The following is a 26369-nucleotide window of genomic DNA, read 5'->3' as shown; positions in this document are numbered from 1 at the left end:
ATATATATATATATATATATATATATATATATATACATATATATACACATATATACACACACACACACATATATACACACACACACACATATATATACACACACACACATATATATATATATATATATATACACATCTATCTATCTATCTATATATATAGAAGAAACATAGGCTTTGATTGTTCTCACCCTTGTGCATCTGCCATTCCTCTGCTTTCCACCTTGATTTCACACTCTTTAATCATAGAACTCAGAATCACCTGTAGGAAACACAACAGAGACAGATGGAGTTGAAACGTTATTACAAAATATAAAAGAAGAGTTTTTCATAGAAATGTCATGATATCCAGAAAGATACCCTTTTCAATTAGTGAATTCCAGTATGCTTTAAACTATTGTAATGGATCTGTGGGTCTAATTCTGTTCCAACATGGCGAAACAAATAACGGATGCATTTGTATGTTTTTATGAATGAATGTTCCAGTTTGGAAATTATTTTATTTTATAATAACTATTAATAATAACAATTTTACAATCTGGTATGTAGACAGAATGGATGTAAAAAGAGGAAAAGGGTCAGCTGATTGTTTGTCACCCTGGGAAAATGCTCACATGAAATAAATCATGTGAGAATAAAAGGAAATACAGTAGAGGTGTGTATATAAGTGTGTCGCTGACCAGGGTTACACAGTCTGACTGACTGTCTACCATTATTGCGTGAGATCCCCCGGCAATAGGAGACAGTCTGTTAAATCAGTGTCTAAGTATGCAGTTGAGAAAATGTATTTGTGTATGCATGTGCATTTAAATGTTAACATGTTGAAGTACAATATATGCATGGAATTTCCAGTGTCCGTGTTAGAGAGTATGCATGTCTGTTTGTCCCCCACCTCATGCTCAGGAGAGAGCTGCTCCATGTCAGCACGAAGACATTTGAGCCCAGGCAGGAAGTGGTTGACCATCACCTCCTCAGAAATGACTGCAGAGGAAGTTAAGGAGTGGATCTACAAACTACAACAGTTTCAAAATGCCATTTGAGCCATGTTAAAGGATCATGGAAAACTGGAATAATTGTATTAGTTAACAATGAGAATCACATGTGAGAATCTGGACTATGGAGATTACAGAAGACAGCTTTTAGAAATTGAGAAAATAAAACAGTGTAAAAACACAGCTCAACCAAATTGTTTCAACTGAACACAGCTCAATATATAAGCTGACAATGCTAAACTGCTGATAGATGCTGTGAGAAAAAAAAAAAAACATCCGGATGTTTTCAGTAAAAACAAAACTGCCCGTAAACTATAATACCAATACCATGTACAATTCCTAGAATGGACATGTAACGCCTTATCTATCTGGACTTTCCTGTTTTTCTCCTTAGAGTACATGTATAGACATATACACAAAAACCTGGTGGTTTCAAGGTCATTCAGGGTCCATTGCAAAAACAGCTTGGAAAGTGTTTCCAGAAATAACCAAATGGAATTTACTTAATTAATTTAAAAACATGAAGAAGTCAGTGATTAAAAACATGATTGATTAGTAAAACATTTCCTTTGACTGTATTTTAATAAATTGCCAAATGACAGCAAAGTAAAGGAAATGACAAAGACTGGTAATCACAACACTAATTCATCCCCTTAAAATTGATTTTCCACCTGTCCAGGGTCACTGACAGTTGGGACATGCTCTTGCAACCCTAAACAGGATAAGTAGCTACTAATTATGAATCCATGGACTAGTTTATCTAGAAGTGCATGTGTTCTGCTGTCTGTCTCAGCCACTGAAGCTATAAGGGACACAGAGTGACCAAATCTATATTTTTAGAGATGGGAATGTACAATTTCAGAGCATGTCACACTGATTACAAGAGAAAGAAAGGCAGTGGGAGGTAACACATCTGAGGTTAGGGCTATACCTCCTGGACACTACTGCACTGTGAAATCACAGCCTGACAAAGATCCACAGGAATGAACCTCAGACCGCCTAGTCCACTCTGTGGGTGTATATTGGATGTGGGTGGGGCGGGGTTGACAGAGGAAAGACAGAGTGGAGATAGAAAATAATTGTGTGAGAAAAGGCAAATATCATGAGGAAAAGAATAACAGAAGAGAGAAATGAGAGAGACAGAACAGAGGTAACGTAAACGTGAGAGTGGTCCTGGGGACTGCTACTAAGAATTGAAGTTGATGTTCCTCCTTTCCTCCTCTCATGCTTTCTCCCTTTCTCATCCTTTCCTTTGCTTAAGCAACCCTGTAATTACCTCTAGCCTGAAAATGGAGGCAAACTGAGCTTATTTTCCCCCTTTCTCCTTCTGCCAAATGACAGGCAAACTCTGCCAACACACACACTGAATCACACACTCAGGCCGATACGCACTACCACACATAGGCGCATTCAGGAGCACATCTGACCAGAGCAGCTACCATTTGACTTATTGTAGCAACCTATTGTAGCAACCTTCCCTCTGACTCACTGTGAGAACAGCCAACACTGAACCTAAGCCAATGATGACAATGCATTCTAGTGAATCCTTTGAAAAAACATACAGCTGATATAAAAGTTGTACGTGAGCTGACGTGGATTTCACATTTCCCCTTTAGCTGTCTTAACGTTAAGTAACTGCTACAAGTACAAGTATATGCAAAGTGTTAAGGCTACAAATAAAAGTCCTCTCTGAGTGACCAATAGATATCCTGATTAACGGGATACAACAGCAGGAGAGGGCGCTGTAGGCTTCAAACAGCTGAGTAGCGATGTCAATCCTCTTGCTCTCCACTGCCTGGCTGTTGTTAGCCAGTGCCAACTTGTGAAGGTGTGGCAACACAACTTGAAGAAACAACAAAAAGACAGACAAGGGTTAGTGCATATGAAGAATGCATCAGAGCACGAGCGCAAGAAAAACAGACTGTCATCGAGACATGTTTCAACATCTGTATCTTTTACTTACAGTCATCTCTAAACCGTGGCTCTGCATTAGGCCCGACTCTTCCAAATGTTCTGATGATCTCCATGTGCAAAGAGTGCTGATCTTGATACTGAGGGTCTTCTAGGAATGATGCCAGCTGCATTTTTACACGCTCCAGCAGCTACACAAGAACAAAGTGTAACAGTAGATAATACAATTATTTGTAAAATGATTGTTTAAAAATGTGTACATTTTAGGCATGTACATAATTGACATTTACCTCTTTTTGCGTGACAGTTTCCATGATGGTACCAAAGGCAGGAATTGTAGATATCCTCACTGAGCTAAAATCAGCAGGAGAAACAAGACAGTAGTTTGACAATTCATACCACTGTATGTACCCGAGTTTATAGGCTCTCTTTGTTTTCAATTAGAATAACAAGAATTAGATTAGAGTCAAATACTACCTGCAAGTTGTTACAAGATTCATTTTAGAATTTCTCAACTTCCAAATTGTCTTAACCACATTAGGACAACTCAGATGTTCTCAGGTTATGTCAAGCATGATAGTACTGATAAGGGCTCTATACATTTTCTTCTATAATAGCACATTTAGGGATAATTAAGTATTAATAATAAAACCACAAAGGACTTGGACAAATAGAACAGATGCTGGTTTTGGCTTAGACATCAATTAAATACAATGTCATGGCCTGCTAGTAACCACAGTGATGCCTAAGGTGGTTGCTCACATGTTTAACTGGCAGCTTAAACTTTGCATTCTACCTTATTTATTTAAAGGAAAAAAGTTGTGAAATTAAAAAAAAACCAGAAAAAACTATTAATGCTACATGACATATAAATGCCATCAATATTTACTGACAGGGATTGATTTTAAACATTCCATCTTTAGGGGTTTGCCAAAGTTTACTTTGACTTGCCAAATTAAAAAATCTGGCCAATCAGCTGAATCTTCTATAAAATAATCCTTCCTACTACTGGATTCATCTGTAACATGAAAATAGCAAATCTTTGCAAATAATATTTGACCCAGATCTACATTTATTATATAAAATACACATTAATATTACCAAATATATTCTTGAGCTTACAGCTTACAAAACAAAGTCTACTCCTGATCATATGGGAAAAGATCACCTTTTATTAAAGGCATTTAATGTGATACACAAATGTGGCATTAAAACCTATATAAATACAGAACAATATCTGAAAATAAGTAATTTCATAAATGAACTGCAATAGCAAGATTAATGGGATGCTGTTATAGGGCTATTAGTTTATAATTTCACTGTCAGTAGGAGCAGGAACAGACCAAACCATTCACATGAGCCATCTTGGAAGTAGTGAAGCAAAAAACTGTTTGTCATTATGTTTCCAGGCTTTAAGTTTTAGATAGCAAAATGTATGAAAGAATTAAACCTAAAAACTAAAAGCTTATAAAGTAAATTAAATGTTAAAATTTGTGAACATTTTAAAAATATGTTGAGTCTTTAGGTTGGGGACAAGTGTGTTTGTAATCAACACTTATTTTTAATTCCAAAACAGAAAATGAGGAGATGAAAAGGGCTGCATTCCAACAGTGTTGTCACAAATTTTATTATTGTGTCCAATTACAAACATGAAGGAAGTATGTTCACTGGCAGTACAAAAAGCTTCATTAAATAAGCATTAATGAGACCTGTGATCGGACTCCCATGAAAATCAGAAACGAATGCCACAGGACTGAACTAAGTGAATTTTTTCAGCCGAAACAGTTTTTCCAATTAGGGTTAGAAACTTGCTTCACTTACTGAAGACAGGATACAAGTTTTGGGAAAATTTCCTTAGACTGTTATTTGCTCTTTCACTTATTTTTTGTGGTGGTTAAGGAACCTGCCACATAAGCTACAGGAAATGTTCCAACATACTAAGGGGTTGTGGTGCCATGTGAAGTTTTTTTTTCCTCTTGCAAGCTCTGTAAGACAGATTTCTAGAAGGACACTGTGAGGATGCAGCCCACAAAATGACAATGTTTATAGAAAGACTTTTTTGTGTCGGTTGACTCACAATTCTGGCCCACTGCACAGAGTTATAAGGGCCGGAGCCGCCCGGCGATCTACTAATGCTTCACTCATGCCTCGGAGAACCAACTGCAAACCCACCACACAGCAGGATGAGAGAGGCAGGGACAGGAATAAGGAAGGAAATAAGGGACAGGAGAAGAGAGGTAAAAGAAAGAAGTACAGATAGAAAGTATGAGAGAGAATAGATATAGAGAATAGAATAGAGTGAAAAACAGAGTGACAGAAAAAAAATGGTGACAGGAGGAGTGAAGACAACCAACCATGATTTGACAGGTCGGTCAAAAGGACGGGCCCTGCTTCAACTGAGTGGGGTTGGGAGGAAGAGGAGGAGGGAATGGGTTAAAGATGAGCATGCTGGAATTGTGCCATTGCCACATGTGGGCAATGCGCACGCACAAATCTGGCTGAGGACTGGTTAGTGTTGCAGGTTGATGAGGCAACGAGAGCTGGCGTAGATTAGAGTCGTGGAATGATGATGCTGACATGCAGAGTGTTAGTGCTAACAGTAGTTATGCTTAAGAACCACCCTGAGGCCAAGTCTTAACCTCAACAGGAGCAATTCCAAACTACAATGACAACTGAATCTGGCTGTAATATTGATAAGTCAAATGTTTCAGGGAAGTAATAGCAGAAGCTAAAGTTTAAAATCAACACTATCAATAACAAATTCTGTCAATCATGATAAGACTGTATTGTTCACAAATTTGTGTTGTGCTGATTTTGCTCCTGGAAAGCACAGACTTGATCCACAGTGATAGTTCTCAGGTGGCGAAGAGAAGGGGGGAGAGAGACGCGGCGCGATTTATTGTTGTTGTTGATGTTCGACTTACATTTCAGGGTCGGAGGACAGTGTGATGAGAGCCGGCACCACTCTCTGAGCTACCAGCGTCTCATTCACCCCCTTCACCAGCAGCTGATCGGATTGGACAGAGCCAGCCGTGATGTCACAGAGGTGGGCAGGGCATTGGGACAAAAGTGAGCAACACCGCCAAAGGATATAGAAAAGAAAAACAAAACAAAGAAAGAAAAAAATAAAGGCAAAACAAAAAGGGGAGGGAAAAGAAAAACAAACACAAAAAGATAGGCAGAAAGTGATACATACAATGACAAGAACTATAGCTGCAAGGCACGGAACGGCACTGCATCAAGCCAGTTTGTGTGCACACACATTCACACACACAAACACACACACATGCACACGCAGATATGCAGAAGAAATGGCAAAGCTAACATATTAAACTGCACACTTTTACAGTATAGTGAGCATAAAGCTGTGGGCTCCACACATTGGGTTAGAAGTTCATTCAAATTGAACTGATAATAAAATAGTTGACACTAAACTGATCTTATGTGATCTGCAATTGGTGGTAGAGGACCAGCTTTCAACCCACAAGTTTGACAATAGTGGACAGCAATACACTATGGAATGGTGACAGTGAGGTGTGTAGGGAAAGGGCAAGGGACATGAATTCAACCTACTACTCCTCCTCCTCCGAGTTACAATCAACATGGGCCCAGTTCTAATGCTATGAATAAATCCACATCCCAACATTTGACCTTAAAGAGTGCACAGATCTCAGACAGTAGGGAGTTTGTTGTGGTTGTTTCCAATGGGCCAGGACTTTTGACTAGAGAAGCTGGCTTAAAAATAGATAGAATCAATTTGCAGGAAAAATAACAGGGAAATAGTCCGGTCCCTTGTACAGTAACAGTAGTATTAAATGTCCACTACGCATGAAACGCTCAAAATAGTAAAATAATATCCACAAGAAAACATTTCAGATAAAGTTTAAACTTTCCAACAACACTGAAGGGCGATGCACCTAAATTGTTTGACTAAACTGTCAGGTTGCAGACTTTACCATTTCTGTGACATGCACCAGATACTTATAATATGTAGTTGGTTCTGAGACCAGTGCACAGAAAGGCCTAATGTAAAGGGTCTAGCCATACAGCTAGAATCAGCTGACAAACTACAATAGACTCAGACTCAAAAGCTAAATATTAAATGCATGTTAAAGAGCCGCAATAGCAAGCAGAGCTAGCACATATACAGCAAATAGGTAAGTGAATATTGGTTCTCTAATGTAAAGCTGCAAAATTGTGTATTTTATCTCAATAATACACTTTATATACAGAAACAGAAATAACATTAATAATATAGAAATCATATATCTGTATTTCACTGTATTTTTCAAGGAAAATATTTCAGTAGGAGGAAGAAATAATCAGCACAGAACAAATTAATCTGCATAACCATTTTATCCATAAATTTTATATTCTATTATAATTCACAAATTTGCAAAATTAGTCATTCATTTAATTAAAAACATTAATATCGTAGGTCATGCTACAATTATAAAAAAAAGAAGAAAAGAAATAAAACTATGACATATTTTAGGCCAGGGCATCCCAATCCTGGTCCTCAATGACTCCTGCTGTGCTTGTTTTTGAAGTAACCCTGCAAAAGCCAATGCTAAGTACCTGGATGAGCTGTTTTCATCCAATGGGGGACTGGAAGACACCATATTAGTGTTAATGCGGAAGCAAGCAAACTAAGTTCCTTGAGGAACAGGACTGAGAACACCTGTTTTAGACAGCATTAGAAGGACAAATATATATAACCATATCTATCTATCTATTTATTTTCAATAGTTAAATACACTTTCTGTGTATGTTACCTCAAACATCCGAGCTGCGGTACACCGGACCAGTGCAGAAGTATGGACCACCCCATACCACAGAACAGTTAGCAGCAATTCATGGTAAACAGGGTTTGCACTGAAACAAAGCAAAGGATCTGTAAGAATGGTTAATATTGTGGCAACTGATTATCACATGGCCTTTAAAATATATATATATTTAAATATATTACAATAAGACTGCACTTAAAGGAGATTAGGCGGTATTGAAGTGTGCGTCCATGCAAATCATATTTTTAAACGGGGGCTTATTTGTCATAAGCCATAACAGATTGTACTCATTGTGTGTGTCTGTCTTTCTGTCTGTACATCTTACCCCAGTTCTACAAAGGAGGCCTTAAGGCTGTCAAGAGGTGCATGGGAAAGTGATAGGGTGGTCATAACATCCTCTAGGAAACCCACCAATAACTTGCGATCCTCTTCCTATAGGCAAATGATAGACATATTTAAGTTATTTTCTACAAATCAGTGCATTTCATTACCACTGTGATAAAGTTCAACATGAATTGAATTAGGGTGTTCTAAACATGCTGCCCCACAAGTTACCACAATAAACAGCGCTCCACTATGTGCCGCATCATTTTGTAAATTAAAACAAAACATGTGGTTGCTTAATCTGTGTTTCAGTGGACTTTCCATTGTGACAAAGAACAATGAGCCAAAGTGTAATGTGGTTAACACTATTCATACAACTAAGTACAGATGAAAAGTCCAAAAACTACTCAATAAGTCATGTAATGGAAATAATTTAAAAGACACAGATTGAATCACCATGCAAAACACTAAAAACACAACAAGGTCCAAGACCAATCATCTTAAAGTGTTTTTAGGTCAGTTACTACTGGCAGAAGACAGTTGTTGACTTACCTGATTATAACATGTCAGCACACCAGTGGCATAGATAGGGACTGTAGCTTTGGTGAGAATTCCATTTCCTGCTGAAGCATCTAACAGAGGAATGACACGACAGGAAAATGGGTCGAAAAAAAGAATAAAAATTACATACAATCACAGCCATTACAATTTCTGTCATAGTTTTGCATTTTGTGGCTGCATTGCATTATCATTTATTGATGTTGCTGGGTATTCAGGCCATTTTCAAAATGCCATTTTTCTGCGTACAGAACTATGGCTAAGGGTTTGATATTCTTGCTTGTTTCATGCTGTGTTTCTGGCATTAAGGAGTAGCAACACAGCACAGCAAACCGAATGACATAGCAATTAATAAGAAAACTTAAACTTACTCCAACATACTGAACGTAACAGGACATGATGACATAACAGGAGTGGTCCATTCTACCATAACGTACTATGTACACTATCTGGGCCTCAAATCAAACATCCATAGCTGACTTGCATCTGTGTCTGAACTCCACCTACCAACATTCTCTTAAGAAAGCTGAAGAACAAATCATACTCTTCCACATTTGTGCCAACTGCATGTGTTTATGTGCAGGTTAACACTGCTCTTACCAACATTCTCTTCAGACAGTCTTAGAATTTCTTGGAACTGTGGCTTAACCTGAAAATGATATGAAAATAAAAACTTTACATTGGATTCTGATGGAAAACATTGACAATAGACTCAGAGTAAGCCCCTCAGAGTAAGTGGTCCAAATACAGTGTATAACGTGTATCTTGATTACTACTATTTAAAATCAACCCACTACTGCTTTCAAGCAATGTGTGTTAGTCATTAATAATCTCCATTTGGTTTAAAATAACGTTCAAAATATAAAAAAAAAAAAAAATCTAAAAATAAAAAGTATTTTGCTGTAAGCTGACAAGCATAGTGCTCGGTGTACTGTCCTCATCTGTCATCTCAGAAGGAAAGTGAAGCCCTGATTTGTGAGATTTTTCCTAAAAACTTGTGTACATGCTATAATACAACGCTGTTTACTTGGAACAAAAAAATAAGTAAGTATTATAGTTCACATTATATATATAATTCCAGTGGAGAGGCATTGTTGAGTTATGGTAAACTCCATAGCTCTGGTATTATTAGCAGAATATTTAACTTTCATATATCACAGTTTTACCTTAGTGTTAGTAAAGATCTTGCCGAAGGTGCGACAAAACCTCCAGAAGAAGCGAGAAAACTCATGTACGCAAGTCGATGACGTCACATTGATGCGACCCACAATCTCTATGAGTTGAGGAAGGCTGAAGAAAGAACAGGCAGACAAATCTATATGCATGCATTTTGGTTTCTGATGGCTTTCTCGATTTATAAATTACGTTTAAAAATAATTATTTAACTCCCTCTATGTGTCTAAGCATGTAAGTGAAAGAGCTTTGTACTCACAGTTGATTGACCACCCATAGCAGGCTTTCCCAGCCAGTTGTTCCTTCGTGCTCCAGCTGATGATCATAGAGTAACAGGAGGGCACTCAGCATCTCCCGGTTGCCTATGATGGTCGCTATATCCTGAAGGGGAGAAGCTGGCCTAGGGAACCGGGTCACTGCAGGACCATATTGAAATATACTGAGTTAATAATTAAAACATTAAAAAATACTCCTATATGAAAATGTATTAAAAGGTTTTATTATTTATTATTTGCATTGTGCACCCCAACGTTTCTATTTGTGCTTTTGGGTGTATTATGTTTTGCTTCTCTACCCTCTATTGCAGGTATGTCTCTGTGAAGTTTAGCTCTGCTGGTAAAAGGTGCGTTCTGCAGCACCACAGCAAACAGAGGTGGGATAAGGGACTGCAGGGCTGAAAGGAACATGTGTAACTTGTGTTCATCCAGACTGTGTTCTCCTTGCTATACAAAGAGAGAAAAAAGAAGAAGCAGAAGTGTGGTATGCACGTTTCTCACATTGCCATATTTGTATTTTTAGATTTGTGACTATTTTTGATTGTGTCTGTGGCAAATGAAGTACTTTTTCAAACTGAAGACAAAGGCCCTTACCACTAGCAGTTTCTCTATGCGTGCTAACAAAGAAGGGATTAGTGCACTGTGCAGCGTGCCAAGCTCTGTAGTCCAGGCAGCAAAGGCAGGAATGAAGACTTGGTGGACAGCACTGACCACCCTTTCTGATGGGTCCCCAAGAGACAACAGCATCAACTCAAAACCCTGGAAGGAAGACACAAATGCAAAAAGTAGTCATTGAAAAATACATACATACATACATACATACATAAATAAATAAATAAATAAAGCACATGCTAATCTATGTTCCCCAACAGACACACATACCTGGGAGTACTTATCGGGGTCATCTATGTAACCCATAATAATACCAAGACTCTTGACAACAGCTTCTCTGACCATGTCAGCCTTATCTTCAGCAAGCATCTGCTGCAACATGGACAATACTAGCGAGCTACGAATCTCTTTCTGCAGAGCCAAATATAAACAGTCAATTAAATTATTATTTTCATCAATGTTCATCTACATTCATTTTTTACTGTGCATGCATACTATGTTCTTACAGGCAGATATGGTGCTAAAGCTCCACAGGACTCTGCCACCAACAATCTCCTCTCTGGATATTTGTGATTAATCTGCAGCAGAGGAGAACAAAAAAAGCAAAGAATGGTAAAAAAAAAAGGAACAGGAGTTGAAAGTAGGAGTGAGGCAGACTGGGTGCAGCCACGATGGAATGGAAACAACTCAAGTATCATCAACATGCTGACCCTGTGGAAACCACTATTTGTCTTTCTAGGCAGCTTCTCAGACTCCAATCTGCTGACAGCTGTCGTTGCCAGTGCAGCAGATTTTGTTTAGCATAAATATGTTGCACGGGGTGACACAGGTGGCTATACAAACAAAACTGCTATCACATTTAAGCCAGGGACACTATGGATGGAGGGACAGAGAACTTTCAAAAAAGAAAATTTGACATAATAACATAAATAACATACAACATAAATTGTTCACTAAAAGCAAGACAACTTATTCTTTTCTAATGAATAATACAGAATATATTATTACATTATATGGCAAAGTGATCGTTTGCATCATTAAATCCAATAGCCATAGTTAAAATCACTAAAATGGAAGAGAAAAAAAAACTGTTTACAAATGTATAAACAAAATACAAAAACAAAATTTGTCATTGTAACACGAAAATACTGGTGCATAATAATGACTAATACACTATATGCCTATACTGGGAATAAATCATGAATTATATTTGTGGCTTAGTAGTAGAGCATTGGACGAGGATGCAGAAGTTCGCGGGTTCGAATCCCACCCCTACCAGGTGTGGCCCCACCCAGCCACCAAGGGCCACCTGCACTTTATGTACCATACCTGTTCCCAGCACTGAGGAAGTAGTTCAGCCTCAACACGGGTGGGACCCACGTGCCTTGCGAATGCAACACACCCCGTCAAGATCATTTGTCTTAGAGAAAACACACACACACACACACACACACACACACACACAGAAACATATTAGAATACAGTGCACCAGGTTTAAACTTGTCCTTAAAATTTCAAACCACATAATAATCGTATCTGGTCTATATACACACCTCTGCTCATCATCTGGTCTCTTAATTAGGTTAAAGAGGATGTGGAGGAGCTGGTCTCTCTCTTTAGGCTCAGGGTGTAGGCAGGCAGTGCACAAGATGAGTGGAATCAACTCCTAAAAAGAGAGATGAAGAAAGACAGAGCGAGGTGGCATCAGTTAAAATTACTTTTAAAGTAGAAAATCACCCTACATTTACAACAAAAAGACTCTCTGTAGCAAACCAGCAGGCCTGAAAATTTATGGAGTATAAGAGAGCAGATGGTGTTTCTTGAAACAGGAGTAAATGTTGACTCACAATGAAGGACACAGAGGGTCACTTAAATCCAAAAGTCCATCAAGACCAGAGGAAATATGCTTACCTTCAAATCATACACAATTAAAGCCTAAAACAAACAGGACAGTCCCCGCCAAAAGTATTGTAATGGGAAGGCTTGTTTTATTTGATGTAATTTACCTTAACAAAAATTTTCTCTTTCAAAAGTATTGTTTACATGTGACTGACAGGTGATTCTTGTTACCCAGTTGTGTCCTGTGAAACTTACTACTAAACAATAAATTCTTCGAAATGACTTCTCTTGGATTAAGTATTGCATTTTACCTTTGAACTCATTTGTTCGTTAAAATGTATGTAAATGAACATAAAAACAGAGAGCTATCTATGGGAAAAAGCAAGACATTTTGAATTTGAGAAAAGAAGAGGAAACAATCAAAAGTGCACAAAAACTGGGCATAGCCAATACAACAATTTCAACAACCCGCATGTTGTTGAACACACACACAGTATTGCAGTATTACAGTTCATCATTTGCAGAAAACACAGAGGCCAAGATCAGCAGCAAGCATTAGAAAGCCAGGCTGAAATTTGTAAAAGGAAAAAAAAATTATAATACAATGTTGAGCCACATAAGCTCTGGAAGAATGTTTTATGGATTGCTAAAACCAACATTAACTTCTACCAAAGTGACATAAAGGCTAAAGTCTGAAGGAAGAAAAAAAAAAAATCAGCACAATATCCAAACCAAACAAGCTGATCTGTGAAGCATGATGGAGGTAGTGTTAAGTCTTATGCCTGCATTGCTGCTTCTAGAACAGGTTCACTAATCTATAATTATGATATAACTCATGATAGTAGCAGCAAAATGAATTCAAAGAAAAGCGTGTAAAGAAATGGTTTTTGGCAGATCTACAACAAATACATGAAAACTAAAAGTAAGAAACTTCATCATGCAGTAAGATGATCTAAAACACACTGCCAACTCAACAAAGGACTTCAATAGAGGGAAAAAAGGGAAGGTTTTAGTATGGTCATGTCAATCACCAGACATTAATCCAACTTTCCTCTGATACTCATCTTTTGATCTTTTATTCAAATGTCTTCAGTGTGCAGCAAAAACAAATTAATGAACCTTACTGTTCTAATACTTTAGGAAAAGACATTATGTAGTAACCTAATAGTGCACTAGTTCCCATACTGAAACACTGCTCTATCTCAGAGTTCAGATAGAGTTTATGGACCTTCCAGTCAGATGGGAGACAGCTCAACTGCCCTTGCCTTGATTCAGGGCCTCCACAGCCAAACTGTGGTCAGCCCTACATTCTTACCACACACACAAATTAGAGAGTGCATACAGAGTTAAAAATGTCTTCTTCTCAAACAAACGTTTTTTTTCCTAGGTAGATAGCTTTTTTCCTGGCAAATGCTGGAAGGACTAGCAAAGCCAAAAGCACTAGATGGACAGAGAGAAGCGGGTAAAGATAGGTTGTGATGAGTCATTCTTCCAATGCTGGTCCAACAGTTTGAAGTCAGTGCCATGTTGGCCATCTTCTTAAAAAAATAAATGCCATTCAAATATCAGAGGGTCATATTAAGTGGTTACATGTTGAGTTCAATATGGATGAAACCTCTGAAGGCGGCAAAAAGCAGCAAAAGCCTGCAACTAAAATCAGCCAAAATTAACGGTCCCATGCAATATTCTTCTGTCCTGGTCTCCAAAAATAACATCTTCACAAGAGACATTTTTGGAGACTCAACACCACTAGCCCGACAATTCAAATAAAGTAATTCCTAATGAGCACATATGTGAAATGCCAGAACCCAGTGATATATTTCTGTGTGGACTCCTGTGTCTATGATGTGAAGACTCCTTCAGGGGGTTAAACGTCTGACCAGTGCTGGGTAAACACTGTGGCAAGGCAAAGTGGACAACACGACGCCAGGACCCAGAGCCAAGGAAGCAGGACACTTTACTTCACAGAGCAGAGTTACTGCACAGTCCAGACAAAATAGCAGTCCATTGACAGTCATAGACTATGCTCCTCTATGTATCCATTGCTTTCATTCTTTATTAGCCATAGCAGGGCGACTGCATGCCATGAAATTTTAGACAGAAGGATCACAAAAAGAAGGAATCCGAATGACTTGGTTGACGGTCTGGGTTATCTTCTAATATAACATGCAAGTCCAAAAATGTTCTTTTAAGTCTTTTAAAAGAAATTGCAAATTGTTTTACACGTACCCTTACTTTCATCAGGTCACAATACTGTAACAAATTATTTCGTTTACAACCAAATACCTGCAAAACTGAGGGCATTTCCATTTCCACTGACTGTGTTTTGTGTGTACTGTTACTTAACAAATAGTAGCACAGGACAATTAACATGCTAAATAAGATAGTTAGAGAGCAAACCTATCTACCAATTAACATGTTAGCATGTTGGTGTGGGCTTCTATTATAACTCCTTTCCATTCTGCGTTTAATTGTTTGTGCTTATAACTTCAGCTCAAACATAAAAATGCATCAAGATATCAGAATTTGTCTATAAGTGAGTCCTATCTTCCATCTTGATCTTCTATCTGGTAACCGATAAAACTGTCAAAGCTTTATCTTGCCAGCAGTTTTTTTTAATCACATTAAGCTATTGTACAATGCAAAACAATGAAGAAAAACTAATGATTTACAGTGTCTGATAATGCAGCCAGGTGGCAGGCAGCGTTTCAATGCATCATCTCACAGTTTTAGTCAAACATCTTTTGTTCTTAAGTGGGTGTCATATTCAAACAACTAAAGGTGTGCCTTCAAGTTTGCAGTGGCTAAAACGCTTAAAGTTTCAGAATGAAAGTGTGAGCAGCTGTGTGTGCCTTTTAATGTGCGTACAGTGTCATGGTAGTGAATCTAACGGACATAGTACAAAGTCCACACTATTCAAGAAGCCTTCTTCTGTTCACTTTTTTGGCTACTTTCCTTTAGTTTGTTTGCCTTGTTTAGCAAAGAGATTAAGTTCTCCATAACGGTCAGTGGTTGATTAAAGCAACATAACCATGGTGATATGCAAAGCAGCCTAAAAACAACTCCAACCAGACCTACCTCTTTAAACACTCCATTATGGGTCATGTGTAAAGTTTAAACACTATAGTGTATGTGCAAGATTCGTGGTTATAGCGTTTGTATACACATAGACAGACACAGATTGCATGCAAGCTGGTATGAGTAGACAGAACACCTGTGCAGGCATCTCCATTATAGCTTGCAAGGAGTAATAGCTTGTTAATGCCATGTCTATTTTACAATCTCCTTCGCCTGCTGAAGAGACATTTACATTCAGCATTTGAAAACAAAGCAAACATCTTCCTGCCCAGTAAGCAAATAAAATGGTTTGCAAAAACTTGCTTGGAACTGCACACCTCATATCAAGAACTTAAAAAAAAAAATTATAATTTTGCCACAAATGTTATATTCAATGCACCATTAAAAATCCCAAAGGATTCATCAATTGATTAGGGTTGCAGCAAATAAAACAGAAAAGGAACAAAACAAGGAAACTTTTAAGGAAATTACACTAGGTTATAGACCTTTACAGTACATGACCCACCTATGGCTAAAACTGTATACCTTAGGCCAAAATTTCTTAGTTTAAATTTGATCTATAAACAATTAATCTTCACATTTTCTTTTAAAGCAATGCAGCATACAATAACACTAACTATTAACAGTTTCCATAAATGACAGAGAAATTGCTAATCAGAATGAAAAAAAAGGATTGAGTCCCAAAGGTCATAGCCTAAGAGACAGCAGTTGTAGCCAACAGGAGCTGGGCAGTAGTTGCATAATTTTGATAAACAGGTTTTATGAGAACCATGTATATGAGTGCGTGAAAGACTCACCTGGCAAAGATGTGCAACCATTCTCTAGAAGAGAGGCATGCATGAGAGTGAGAGAATGAGTGAGACGAAAAGAGAAGAATAAAAATAAATCTAGTGAAGGCAATAAGGACAGCAAAATGTGAGTGGGGGACAGGAACAGCAAAGCAGAAACAATGACTACACTGGTAAAAACAAACGCGATCATAGAGGAAGGTGAAATTCCCAAAAAATAGATACACAAGACAGTTGCAGGTTACAAATGTGTATGTTTACAATTATTAGCACAGCAAATGATTTGATGAATGCTTTATTCAAACAGCTTGCTGGGAGGAGATACAGTCAAATCGGGACAACCACGGTAAAGATGCTAATTGAAAAACCTTTACATTAGTACTTTTATAGAACTACCATAAACTAACCAGTAATCCCATATTTTAGATTACTCTATATGAAACGGTTTATATAATTTATTATAATGGTCTATATGAAACCACTACACTGCATGATAGTTGAATTTGGGAATGCCTTGTGGCACAAACCAAGAAAAGGGTGGAGTTCCTTTTAGGTAAACAGAGCTAAAACTTGCCCAAAATAGCCGATTGTGAAATGGGTGAATCACCAACAGAAAATGTCTTTCATTGCCATGCACTTTGGTAAAGGTGCAAAGAAAAAATTCTGAATCAAATGCAACATCTCCGTATTATATTGGTGTTCATTTGCTGATTATGACAATTAAATATACTGACAAATTATGCTGAGAGTAGCATCTTTAACCATGACACTTAAAGACTTTTAAGAATGGGTTCAATGCCCATCTAAAAAGATGTACATTAGATAGTAATTTTGTAAGGTGAGGACGGTCCCTTCCAATCAGTCACCCTAAATTTTCACCCCGCTTAGCTGTGTTGCTTTGTGTGTCTGTGCGCGTGTGTGCATGTGTATCTATTGTACATTAAGAAGAAGCCTGGTGTTATGATCACAATAATGGAGGAAACACAGTGAGGACAGGAGGAGGAAGATAAGCAGCAGAAGGTGGGTTACCTCTCGCTTAGCAAGAAGGACGTTGGGGACGATGTGAGGAAGACAGCGGCCCAGCATTAACATCACACTGTCCTCACTGTCTGCTATACGAGACACCTGGAAGTGGTAGGGAGATTATACAATGCATGCTGCCATAAATGTAGTTTATATGTTTATTGAAAGAGTGTGTGTCCTGACCTCTGCTCCCAGGCGGCTGTCAGAGCACATTCTGCAGAAAGACAGTAGGGCTTGCTGGAAGGCTGGGGATAACTTCCTGAGACACCACAAACAACATGGAAACAAAAACAGTCACTATGTTTTAGACCACTTACCCTGTTCTCCACAAAACCTTTAGAGATTTCTCTGATCACCCTATGATTGAGGATGGGATTGGACTAACCCAAAGAGTTCTGTGCTGCCACTGTCCCTTAGAAGTGCTATCAGTGAGGTTAAAAAATATAAATATAGTATAGTATAAATATAGTATTCTAGTCACTGGATAACTCACTAATAAACATACTACAGGGTGTTTGTACATGATCAAACGTCAACCTTCAAAATCATTAATTTTTACTCAAAAGAGCAGGCACTGGCCTAAAATATTGCTGTTTTACTGTGGCTACATAGTTGGTTAACTAGCTCCACCTAGAGGTAAACTTTAGTAACTAAATGGGTGAAAAAAACTGCTTTAGTTTGCTTTAAATATTTTACCATTTTAAATGTCTTGATTTAGGTAACTTGTATGTGTAAGAATTATTAAGAAATATAGTTTCTAATAAACAACACTGTGGACCAGGCAAAAAAGACTTTCTGTTTAAATGCTTTTGAATTTCTACATATTGTTTAACTTCCACTTACCTATTCGGTTGATCAAACTGGACGGGAGGCCGACTTTTAAGTTTGATGTAGGACTGTTGGTGAGACTGTGATGTATTCTGAATAGAGGAAAGGCCTGGATCACTTTCAGGCTCTGAAACCCCTCGAATGTCCAGATACTGGTCATTATCTGTAGGAAGCTAAGAGTAAGACTAGTTTAAATTAGTGGGGTAATATGTCAAAGTCTTAAAATGTGCAAACAGACTAAAATCATTTTAGTGATTTATCTCAAGGAACATTGGAATTATTACCACTGTCTAGCAATGGCATTAAAAACAATGTGGGCACTCCATATTGTAACCATACGCATACCACAGAGACAGGTTCAATAGACGGAGTAGGGGTGTTGTTGCAGGAGGAGGAGGTGTTAGATGTATTCTGGGAGCCCAGGTCCTGAGTGTTCGAAGTTGTGTAAGAGACAGTCCACTTCAGTGTCTGAATCTCACTATAATTTAGAGGAAGTGAGAGAGCTAATCAAAATACTGAAGTTTTAAGTCAATGAAAAAAACAACAACTGGATGATCCAATAGTGGTGCCAGAACTGTTCTGTAAATGTGAGTAATTTTTGATGGAAATTAACAATCCCATTGAAGAAAAACACATTCCACTTATGTATCAGAGCAGGGTTTCCTCTGTAATGTCATGCAGCAGTGCTGCTTTGTGTTAAAGAGCCATACTGATCCCACCTTATGGCCAGTTTTGGTCAGAGTTGTGGTACTGTGGAATGAAGAGCTGAAAAAACATTTATGTATTAATTTTCCCTGGTAATTTCCCCAGTACTAATGAATGTTCTTGTGTTGGCACATAACTGTTGTATAAACAGAGGAAACCCTGTCATCAAAGCACACTAAAAGTGGTCATGGTTAGTAAATAGGCACAGCTGTTGGACGTTTCTTAGCCAGTCTTGCACAGAGACTGATTTACTAGTGCATGAACATAAATGCACAAACCTCTGCAGTTTCTTGATCTGCTCAGCTAGAGTCTCCTTCTCATTGTTGAGGAGGCTTATCTGGTACTCCAACTCTTGTACAACCTCTTTCTGTTGCTATAGAGCGTGAAAAATAATTACAAAGACACATTACATTCTCAACTCAACACCGGGGACTACAGTAGGTCAGAACTCTAAATGGACTGGTGAAAACCCAGACACTATTGAAAAAAAGCAGCTACTTTACATTTAGTTCCAAAACTTATTACTAAAGCAAACAGAATGTTAAGATGCTAATTAAGTATCATCATTGTTATAGTTCTTTTCATAGCCTCCATTACTCCAAGGTGATGAGTCAAAGCAAATGACCTTCAGATGAAACTGACACCTCCCTGGGAGTGCTAAATGGACAGTGCTTCAAGCCCATTTAGCAAAGCAACAAGCAGGGCTGTGTGTCTGTGATAATGGAATGACATCCATTTCATTATTACAACTTATTCGATGCAGGAAAAGCAAAAAATGTCACTTAATCCCTGAGGTACAGTAGTTCCATGAAGTACATCAAGGATTTCCACCCATGCATGTGCATACAAACCTGTTGTGAGAGATCAGGCTTTTTTGGGGGCTCTTGGACAATGCATTTTCCTGGGAGATCGCCAAAATCTACCCCTACTGACACATCAGCTGTATCTCGAGGTGAGGGGAGGGAAGTGGCGCAGTTCCTGTAGAGCTGTAAAAGATCTGGGGGTTTGGGTATATTGAGGCCGACATCATCCCATACCTCAAAGTCCTTGAAAGAAAAAGAAAAACAAAACAGTAAGCAGAACTGAGATGTGCCCAAAGTAATGTTTATTTCTGTATGGATAAACCAGGACAGGCTAAAAGCTCAGAACAGGACAGCTGATCATAGTTGCTAAATTTATTGATTGTCATATGACCATACCAAAACTCTTGGAGCACTGCCCCTCATGTAACCTTAATTTGCTTCGGAAATAAAATGCTTTTGCATTTAAAAAATAAGACAGAAATGCATGAGCAGCAAATCTTTACCTGATCATCATTTTCATCTGAAAAGGTGATGGATGACAGTTTGTTTTCATTTTTTAATAAATATTCATTGACAAGAAAGTTTAAGGCTCTTTTCTCCAGTGGGCGTATAGGCTCCTAAGGCAGAGAAAGAAAAGAAGCTGTAAAATAATTCACTTACAGGCCTACAGTGATGCAACACAGGTTTGAAGAAATATAAATAATCTTTAGTTTTGTTTGAAAAACAGAAAAAATGATTCCCCACCTGAATTTCAGGACTTGACTTGAAGTTTTTTCTCTCCTGAGAGGGCATCTCACTCTCTGAGAAAATTGGGAAAATATTTGATGAGTTTCAGAGGATCCTAAGTGTTATTTAAATAGAGGAATTTGGGCAGGAACAAAAAGAGAGAACGTTGTAACAAAAGAGAGTTCAGATGGAGAAGAAGTCAAAAGTACGCCACACCTGCTGCCTGAGTCAAGTTGGCGCGCAGAGCCTGAATGGTCTCCTTTGCTTTCCGTAGCTCAAACTCCAGCACTGGACAGGAAGTGACAACACACATACACACACACACAAACACACACACACACAGGAAATGCATCCAACCAAAGACAGGGAAAAAAAAAAAAACAAAACAAAACAAAAAAACAAAAAAAAAAACAAAATGGGCATGAAGAACAAAACAACCACACAAAAGATCATTAATCCTAAAACAAAACAAAAGAAGAATGCATGCAAATCATGAGTCTAAGGAACACATGCAGCAGAGGATCATGGTAAAGCTGGCTGGATGATAATCTGTTTGTGTGTGTAATATTTAAAGATACCTCCAGATATGCTGCCCTCATTTTTCTCCCATTTATGGCACTGATGTGTCTGACTTAAAAATGGAAGACCATAGTTACTTCTATTGTTGCTCAGGTGAGTAAATATATTCAAGCCACTGACGTGTAGCCTTAATCTTTTAGTAGCTGTCTGACAAAGGATTTTTTTCCAGCCAAATACCTTACTACAAAACAATTTAACTTTGGATTCAAGCCACTCAAAAATACACTGCTCATTTTTTTAGTCTAAGCCATAGCACACTGAGCTATAAAACCCAAAAGTCAAATTTAAATGACTTCTGGCTTTGACTTTAAATTTAAATTTGAGTAATTTAATCATTTACAAATTAATACTTGTATAATACCAAACAATTACACATATTCTTATTAACACAAGTAAGCTGCGTCTGATATGTTAAACAACCAGCAGCTAACATTTGGAACAAATTGTTTATTATTACACTGAATAAAGAAAAAAGAACACACAAGGTCTTGGACAGGTTAGTTAAAAAACACACGCAAAAAGTAAGAAGCAATGGCGCAGGAAAACTATGTTGCATAACTGTGCTCTAAAAATCTGCCATCTAATCTGATCCGTTTGCTGTCGTCAAATCCGTAGTTTATTGTGAAATGAGTAGTGTGGAAGGTGTTGTATTTCCTTATTTAGGGACTTAAACACCATATTTGAAAACCAACTTATTGTTATTGGTCTTACTTAATAATGGGATTGACTGTATAATGTCACTAAATATAATTTTGCAAATTTATTTAGTGAAGGAATAATCAGCACAGTAGAGGTATTTTATGATATTAAAATACCTATTCTGAATCCATCATTCCGAACCTTTCCAGCAGATCAAGAGTGCACAGGATGCAAGCGTAACAAAATGGGAAAACAACTGAACAACGAGGAGGGAGAAAAATATAAAAATAAAAAATAAACAACTAGTCTGGATGGAGTGACTTGTCCAGTTATTGTTCACTGGGGTTTGATCAACGTTAGGAGAAAGCCAGAAAACCCAGAGTCAGACAGCTGGGGGCAGGCATCTTGGCAAGAAGAACAAGTAGGGGGAATAAGGGTGGGGGTGGGTAGGTGACGGGGCCAGAGGTGGAAGGGGAGTATGCCAATTTGGGAAAGTGAACAGGATGTGGACCTTAAACAGAGGAAATATTTCTAATTGTGAGCATAAAACCAACATCTCTGCTGCATGGTTTTTAACCGCACACTTACATTGTAGGATGCCTGGTTTCCAAACAATTGACTAACACTTTACAACCAAATGGGTGGATGACTAAAGGAAGCTGGCAACATATACTTTACTATGGCATAATGAGAAGGACTGAAAAGTCATGTATTTGTGTTGGTGGTTATAAAATACAAAGATGAAATCCACAGGCCGATTATGTTAACACGATATAAAAGGTCTCTGTATAAAAGCACTCACATCCCCACTGCATATTAATGTTTAAGGCTTAATCATCGGTTTTCCTTTATTTAACAGTGTAAAAACATCTCCAAATAAACAAGCTTCATGTAACAGAGCAGCTGCTCTTAAAAATGCTATCAGTACCAGACTCAACTGTATTTAGCTCAAACTATCTAATGGTGTGTCACGACAGAGCCACAAAGGAAAGGGAGTGTGATTTCCAACATTGCTGAGTCCTTTACCAAAAATACCACAGACTGACTCAACAGTGTGACAGTTAATGGGTGGTGGCATTGACACCTTGAAAATAGAAAGAAATGTGCATTGATGCTGAAAGAGGAAAATCTCAAAAAGCATTGAAGATTTTAGTTAATTCTCTTAATTAAAATGTTATTTTCCCATCTCTTTAGTAAGGAAACTACTGCTAGTTTGAATTCTATCCTCATTCATGTTTAAATGCTCAATATTTTGTAATACTGTGATAAAAAAAACACATTCAACTTAAACAAAAATTTGTATTGTAGTGATGATGGAGCTGCCACGTGTTTTTGCTCTGTTTCTAGGCCACCCTATGCCATTCTGTTAGTCTCTCTGTCGATACGTATTTTTGTCGATCTTTTAATTTCCCTGGGGTAAGCTGGATCTCTTGCTTTGAGTCCTGACAGCGCGGCTCATCTTACCTGCCACTCGCTCGTCCGACTCTCGGTTGCCGTCATCTGAGTAACGGGCAAAGTCTAAAGAGTCTAAGGTGCTGATGCTGCCTGCTCGATCTGAATAGAAAAACAGAAACAGAGACAACGGTGAAACAAATATACACCTTCATAGCCACACTGTCCATTTCCCTGATCCTTGAAAACTGGTACCATATAGCAGCAGCCCCACACTGTTAGGAATTCAGTATTTTGATTAGTGTCCTGGGAGCTTATGGACACTGTGCTTGGTCACTTACGTTTTATTGCACAACTACACCAAAAAGAAAAAAAAAGAAAAGAAAAAACGGATGGAAAATTTGTTAGATTGTGCTAGAAGAAAATATGTGGAAAGGTTACACTTTAGCCAAGTAAATATGGACTCACTGTAGAGATCAGAAAACAAAATCTTTACTTTGTCGAGACCTTTGCTTTATGAAAATGACCATTATGTTAGTCTGGTAGGTATGTTAGTCTCTTAGCCAGTGTTGTTAGTGGTCCTTGCATTGCAATACAAGTGCATGATTACTGTAGCTTGTTTGTTCTCTGATAGGAAGATATAGTAGAAGGTCAAGTAAAATGTATCATGTGATTTTGTTGACGTAAAAGCTATGGCAAGCTAAGGAACAGTGGCTGTGTGAATGAAAAAACTGACAATAGAGGACATTTTTGTATGTAAGTATGAAGGTTTTAAATTCTATTCTAGATTTTATGGGAAGCCAATGGAGTGAAGCTAATGAAGCAAAAATTTGATTTCCCTTGCTAATTCCAGTCAGTAATCTTGCTGTAGCATTTTGAATTAACGGAAGGCTCTTTAGGGACACCCCCAAAATAGGGAATTATAGTCGTCCAGCCTAGAAGTAATCTGGAGTTTTTTTTCCCTTAATAGCTACAATTTTATTCATAAAGTTATGAGTTAAGGGAATATAAGGTTCAACAAAACTATGGCTCCTAGTCAGCCTGGCTACAGTGTTGAAAAGAAACTGGGGGTCATTCCGGTTTATGCTTTTCTGGTGTTGAGGGCTTTTTTTAAAATACATTATTAAACTGCTTTCCCAGGCTAAATGGGATTCTTCTAAATTAGTGGAACTCCACTTCCTTTCTAACTTTCATGACACCTGCTTTAAACTGTGCATTTGTGAATTGTACTATGGATTGTACAGGATTTGTAAAGTAAGAGTGGCTACCATCCATTGTATTGACAAATGATGGTGAATACGATGAAGAAACAATTTCCTTAAATTTGTTCATGGACTGGAAGACTGTACACAATGACAAATACAAGTGTTTTTTGAGTTTTCAAATTTGGGTGTGAAGGTCTAAGAGTAAGGCTTTCAAATGAGTTAGAACTATGTTTAGGTTTAGGGTTTTTTGATAAGCTTGAATGGAAGATTGCTGCTTCTCATCCACCTCGGTCTGTGCTACTATTAATGTGATATTTAATATGACATGGGGGGGTTGACTTATTTAAACTGACATATTCTTCCTGCTGCAACCAAGCTTCAGTGGTACAAAATAAATTAATTTGATGATCATTTATCAGGTCATTTCCCAACAACAATTGTGTTGGGTTTTGTATGAGTAGTAGTTTTAACTTTTATAAGGTTATTATGATTAACTCCCCTTGTGTTAATTTTTGGTTTAAATACTTTAGGTGGTCGGGCATATAGTCGCTATTGGGCAAAAAGCATTGTAGAGCACAGGATGCAGGAGAGGTGAGTACATGAATACAACATGCTGTTGACAATGTTCTCAGTCAATATCCGTGATCCCAGACTGTTCAGGTGCAGTCCATCTTGTTTGAAGTACTGAGCACGATCCCAGAAAAGATTGAAATTGTCTATGTAAAAGAGTGCTTATGCGGAGACTTGTGGTTGAAGCCATGTGTGCGGACTGCTGAGTCTGGAGAACCAGTCAACACCGCGACCCAGCGTGGAAAATGGGCCGGAGATAAAGAACAGTCTCTTGTGAAAACTCAGCAATGAGTTTACCAGTGATATGAAGTCACTTTTCAGCAGCAGACTGTTGGCGTTTGGTGTCATTTGTGCCAACATGCATCACCACTTTTGTTGCCGTAGGATGTTTTTCTATCAGGTTTTGAATTGTGCCTCCAGGAAAGCAAAATGTTTTGGCGGATTTTAATCGGACCTCTCTAACGATGGAGTGGCCAATAATCAGCACGGTCGGTCTGAATAGACTTACGCTTTATGTAGATTCCTCGCTTTAGGCACGAGGTGGTGGTAGTGGGAAGTCTGGTCTGGCGAGGCCCTGCCACGACCGCGCTGCCCTTGGTGTATGTAGTGGGTGGAAAGGCCACCTGTGGGGGCCGAGCTGTCTCGTATCTCACGGGGCAGGCAGTCGCGGTGCTGGGGAAGTCGGCCTTTCCAGCTCCTCGAGCAATGTGAACTGGTTATCCACCTAGACCGGAGAAGGTGGCTCGATTGACTTTTCCAGCACGGTGGAGCGGTAGACCAGATGGGGTGCGGCAGGTGTCGTCTGATGTCTTCTTTTAGCCGGGATCCAGGCCTCATGTGTTGGCAGCAAAGAGGAGGCCCGTGTTAGGGCAGGCCATTGGTCGTCCGGGTTGGCACTGAGGTTACAGAGCCAGACCATGGCAGCGTGACATTATGATCCTGGTTCACTGAAGAAACAGCTGGGTGGATAGAGACAGTTTGGTCTATGTAGCTTGAGGTATTTAGACCTGCGAGATGCTTCACCTGGGCGGTGGCAACTGTGGAAAACTCCAAGACAAGTTCTTTTTTTTTTTTTGGCTTAATTTGTTTTAAATGTTTAATTGCTGCGTAAAAACGTGGAGGCAATTTGCCCAAACCACCATTGACAAACTACGGAAGTGACGTATTCAGATGGAATGGATCAAGGATCAAACTCAAACTTAGTCCTGTGATTTTACAGCGAGTGTTAATTGCATTAATGTGTGAGTGTGCATGTCACTGTTGAGTCAGGCTGACATCAGGTTAACCAGTTCTCCTGTGGAGAATGCTTCCAACTGTCATTATTTCCTGGCATCGTGTCAGGATGTTTGCTGTAAGTGGGAACAATTGTGAGTTAGAGGATAATAGTATGTATGCACGATAGAAGCAAAAAGTGGAATTCAACTATATGTAGGGGTGTGCAGAGATCTGTCTGTGTGTCTACTTATTTTAGAAAAGGAAGTATTTCTTCCTGGCTAACCTTTCAGGTCTGTGGTGTTTTTGGACTGTGGTAAATCTGACACTTCAGTGTCACCTCTTCACTGTGC

The 26369-nt window shown here is 38.4% G+C and overlaps 1 protein-coding gene across 9 annotated transcripts in view; it reads right to left on the bottom strand.

Moving 5' to 3' along the window:
- Positions 1–26369, bottom strand: part of relch (RAB11 binding and LisH domain, coiled-coil and HEAT repeat containing) — a 34738-nt gene that overhangs the window by 3114 nt on the left and 5255 nt on the right. Inside the window, exons 2-30 of one of the 9 annotated variants that reach the window (XM_067486384.1) lie at positions 23102–23191; positions 20636–20707; positions 20438–20493; positions 20197–20310; positions 19742–19936; positions 19169–19263; positions 18531–18663; positions 18201–18358; positions 17541–17616; positions 17364–17459; positions 16344–16367; positions 12183–12295; positions 11959–12049; positions 11136–11207; positions 10900–11040; positions 10612–10776; positions 10317–10464; positions 10002–10158; positions 9736–9859; positions 9170–9218; positions 8564–8643; positions 8013–8119; positions 7676–7775; positions 5825–5907; positions 3191–3254; positions 2953–3091; positions 2715–2831; positions 890–978; positions 189–259 (exon numbers count right to left, since the gene is read on the bottom strand). In XM_067486384.1, the coding sequence (XP_067342485.1) occupies positions 189–259; positions 890–978; positions 2715–2831; positions 2953–3091; positions 3191–3254; positions 5825–5907; positions 7676–7775; positions 8013–8119; positions 8564–8643; positions 9170–9218; positions 9736–9859; positions 10002–10158; positions 10317–10464; positions 10612–10776; positions 10900–11040; positions 11136–11207; positions 11959–12049; positions 12183–12295; positions 16344–16367; positions 17364–17459; positions 17541–17616; positions 18201–18358; positions 18531–18663; positions 19169–19263; positions 19742–19936; positions 20197–20310; positions 20438–20493; positions 20636–20707; positions 23102–23191 (3019 nt within the window). Of the gene's footprint in view, positions 1–188; positions 260–889; positions 979–2714; positions 2832–2952; positions 3092–3190; positions 3255–4977; positions 5061–5824; positions 7509–7675; positions 7776–8012; positions 8120–8563; positions 8644–9169; positions 9219–9735; positions 9860–10001; positions 10159–10316; positions 10465–10611; positions 10777–10899; positions 11041–11135; positions 11208–11958; positions 12050–12182; positions 12296–16343; positions 16368–17363; positions 17460–17540; positions 17617–18200; positions 18359–18530; positions 18664–19168; positions 19264–19741; positions 19937–20196; positions 20311–20437; positions 20494–20635; positions 20708–23101; positions 23192–26369 lie in introns of those variants that run through there. The other 8 variants (XM_067486386.1, XM_067486387.1, XM_067486388.1 and 5 more) reach the window with 8 other exon arrangements.

The sequence above is a fragment of the Channa argus genome, chromosome 19 (assembly GCF_033026475.1).
Source record: "Channa argus isolate prfri chromosome 19, Channa argus male v1.0, whole genome shotgun sequence".
In the NCBI taxonomy this organism is placed as follows: Eukaryota; Metazoa; Chordata; class Actinopteri; order Anabantiformes; family Channidae; genus Channa; species Channa argus.
The sequence above is the reverse complement of the archived record's forward strand: the minus strand, read 5'-3'. Positions and strand labels throughout refer to the sequence as shown.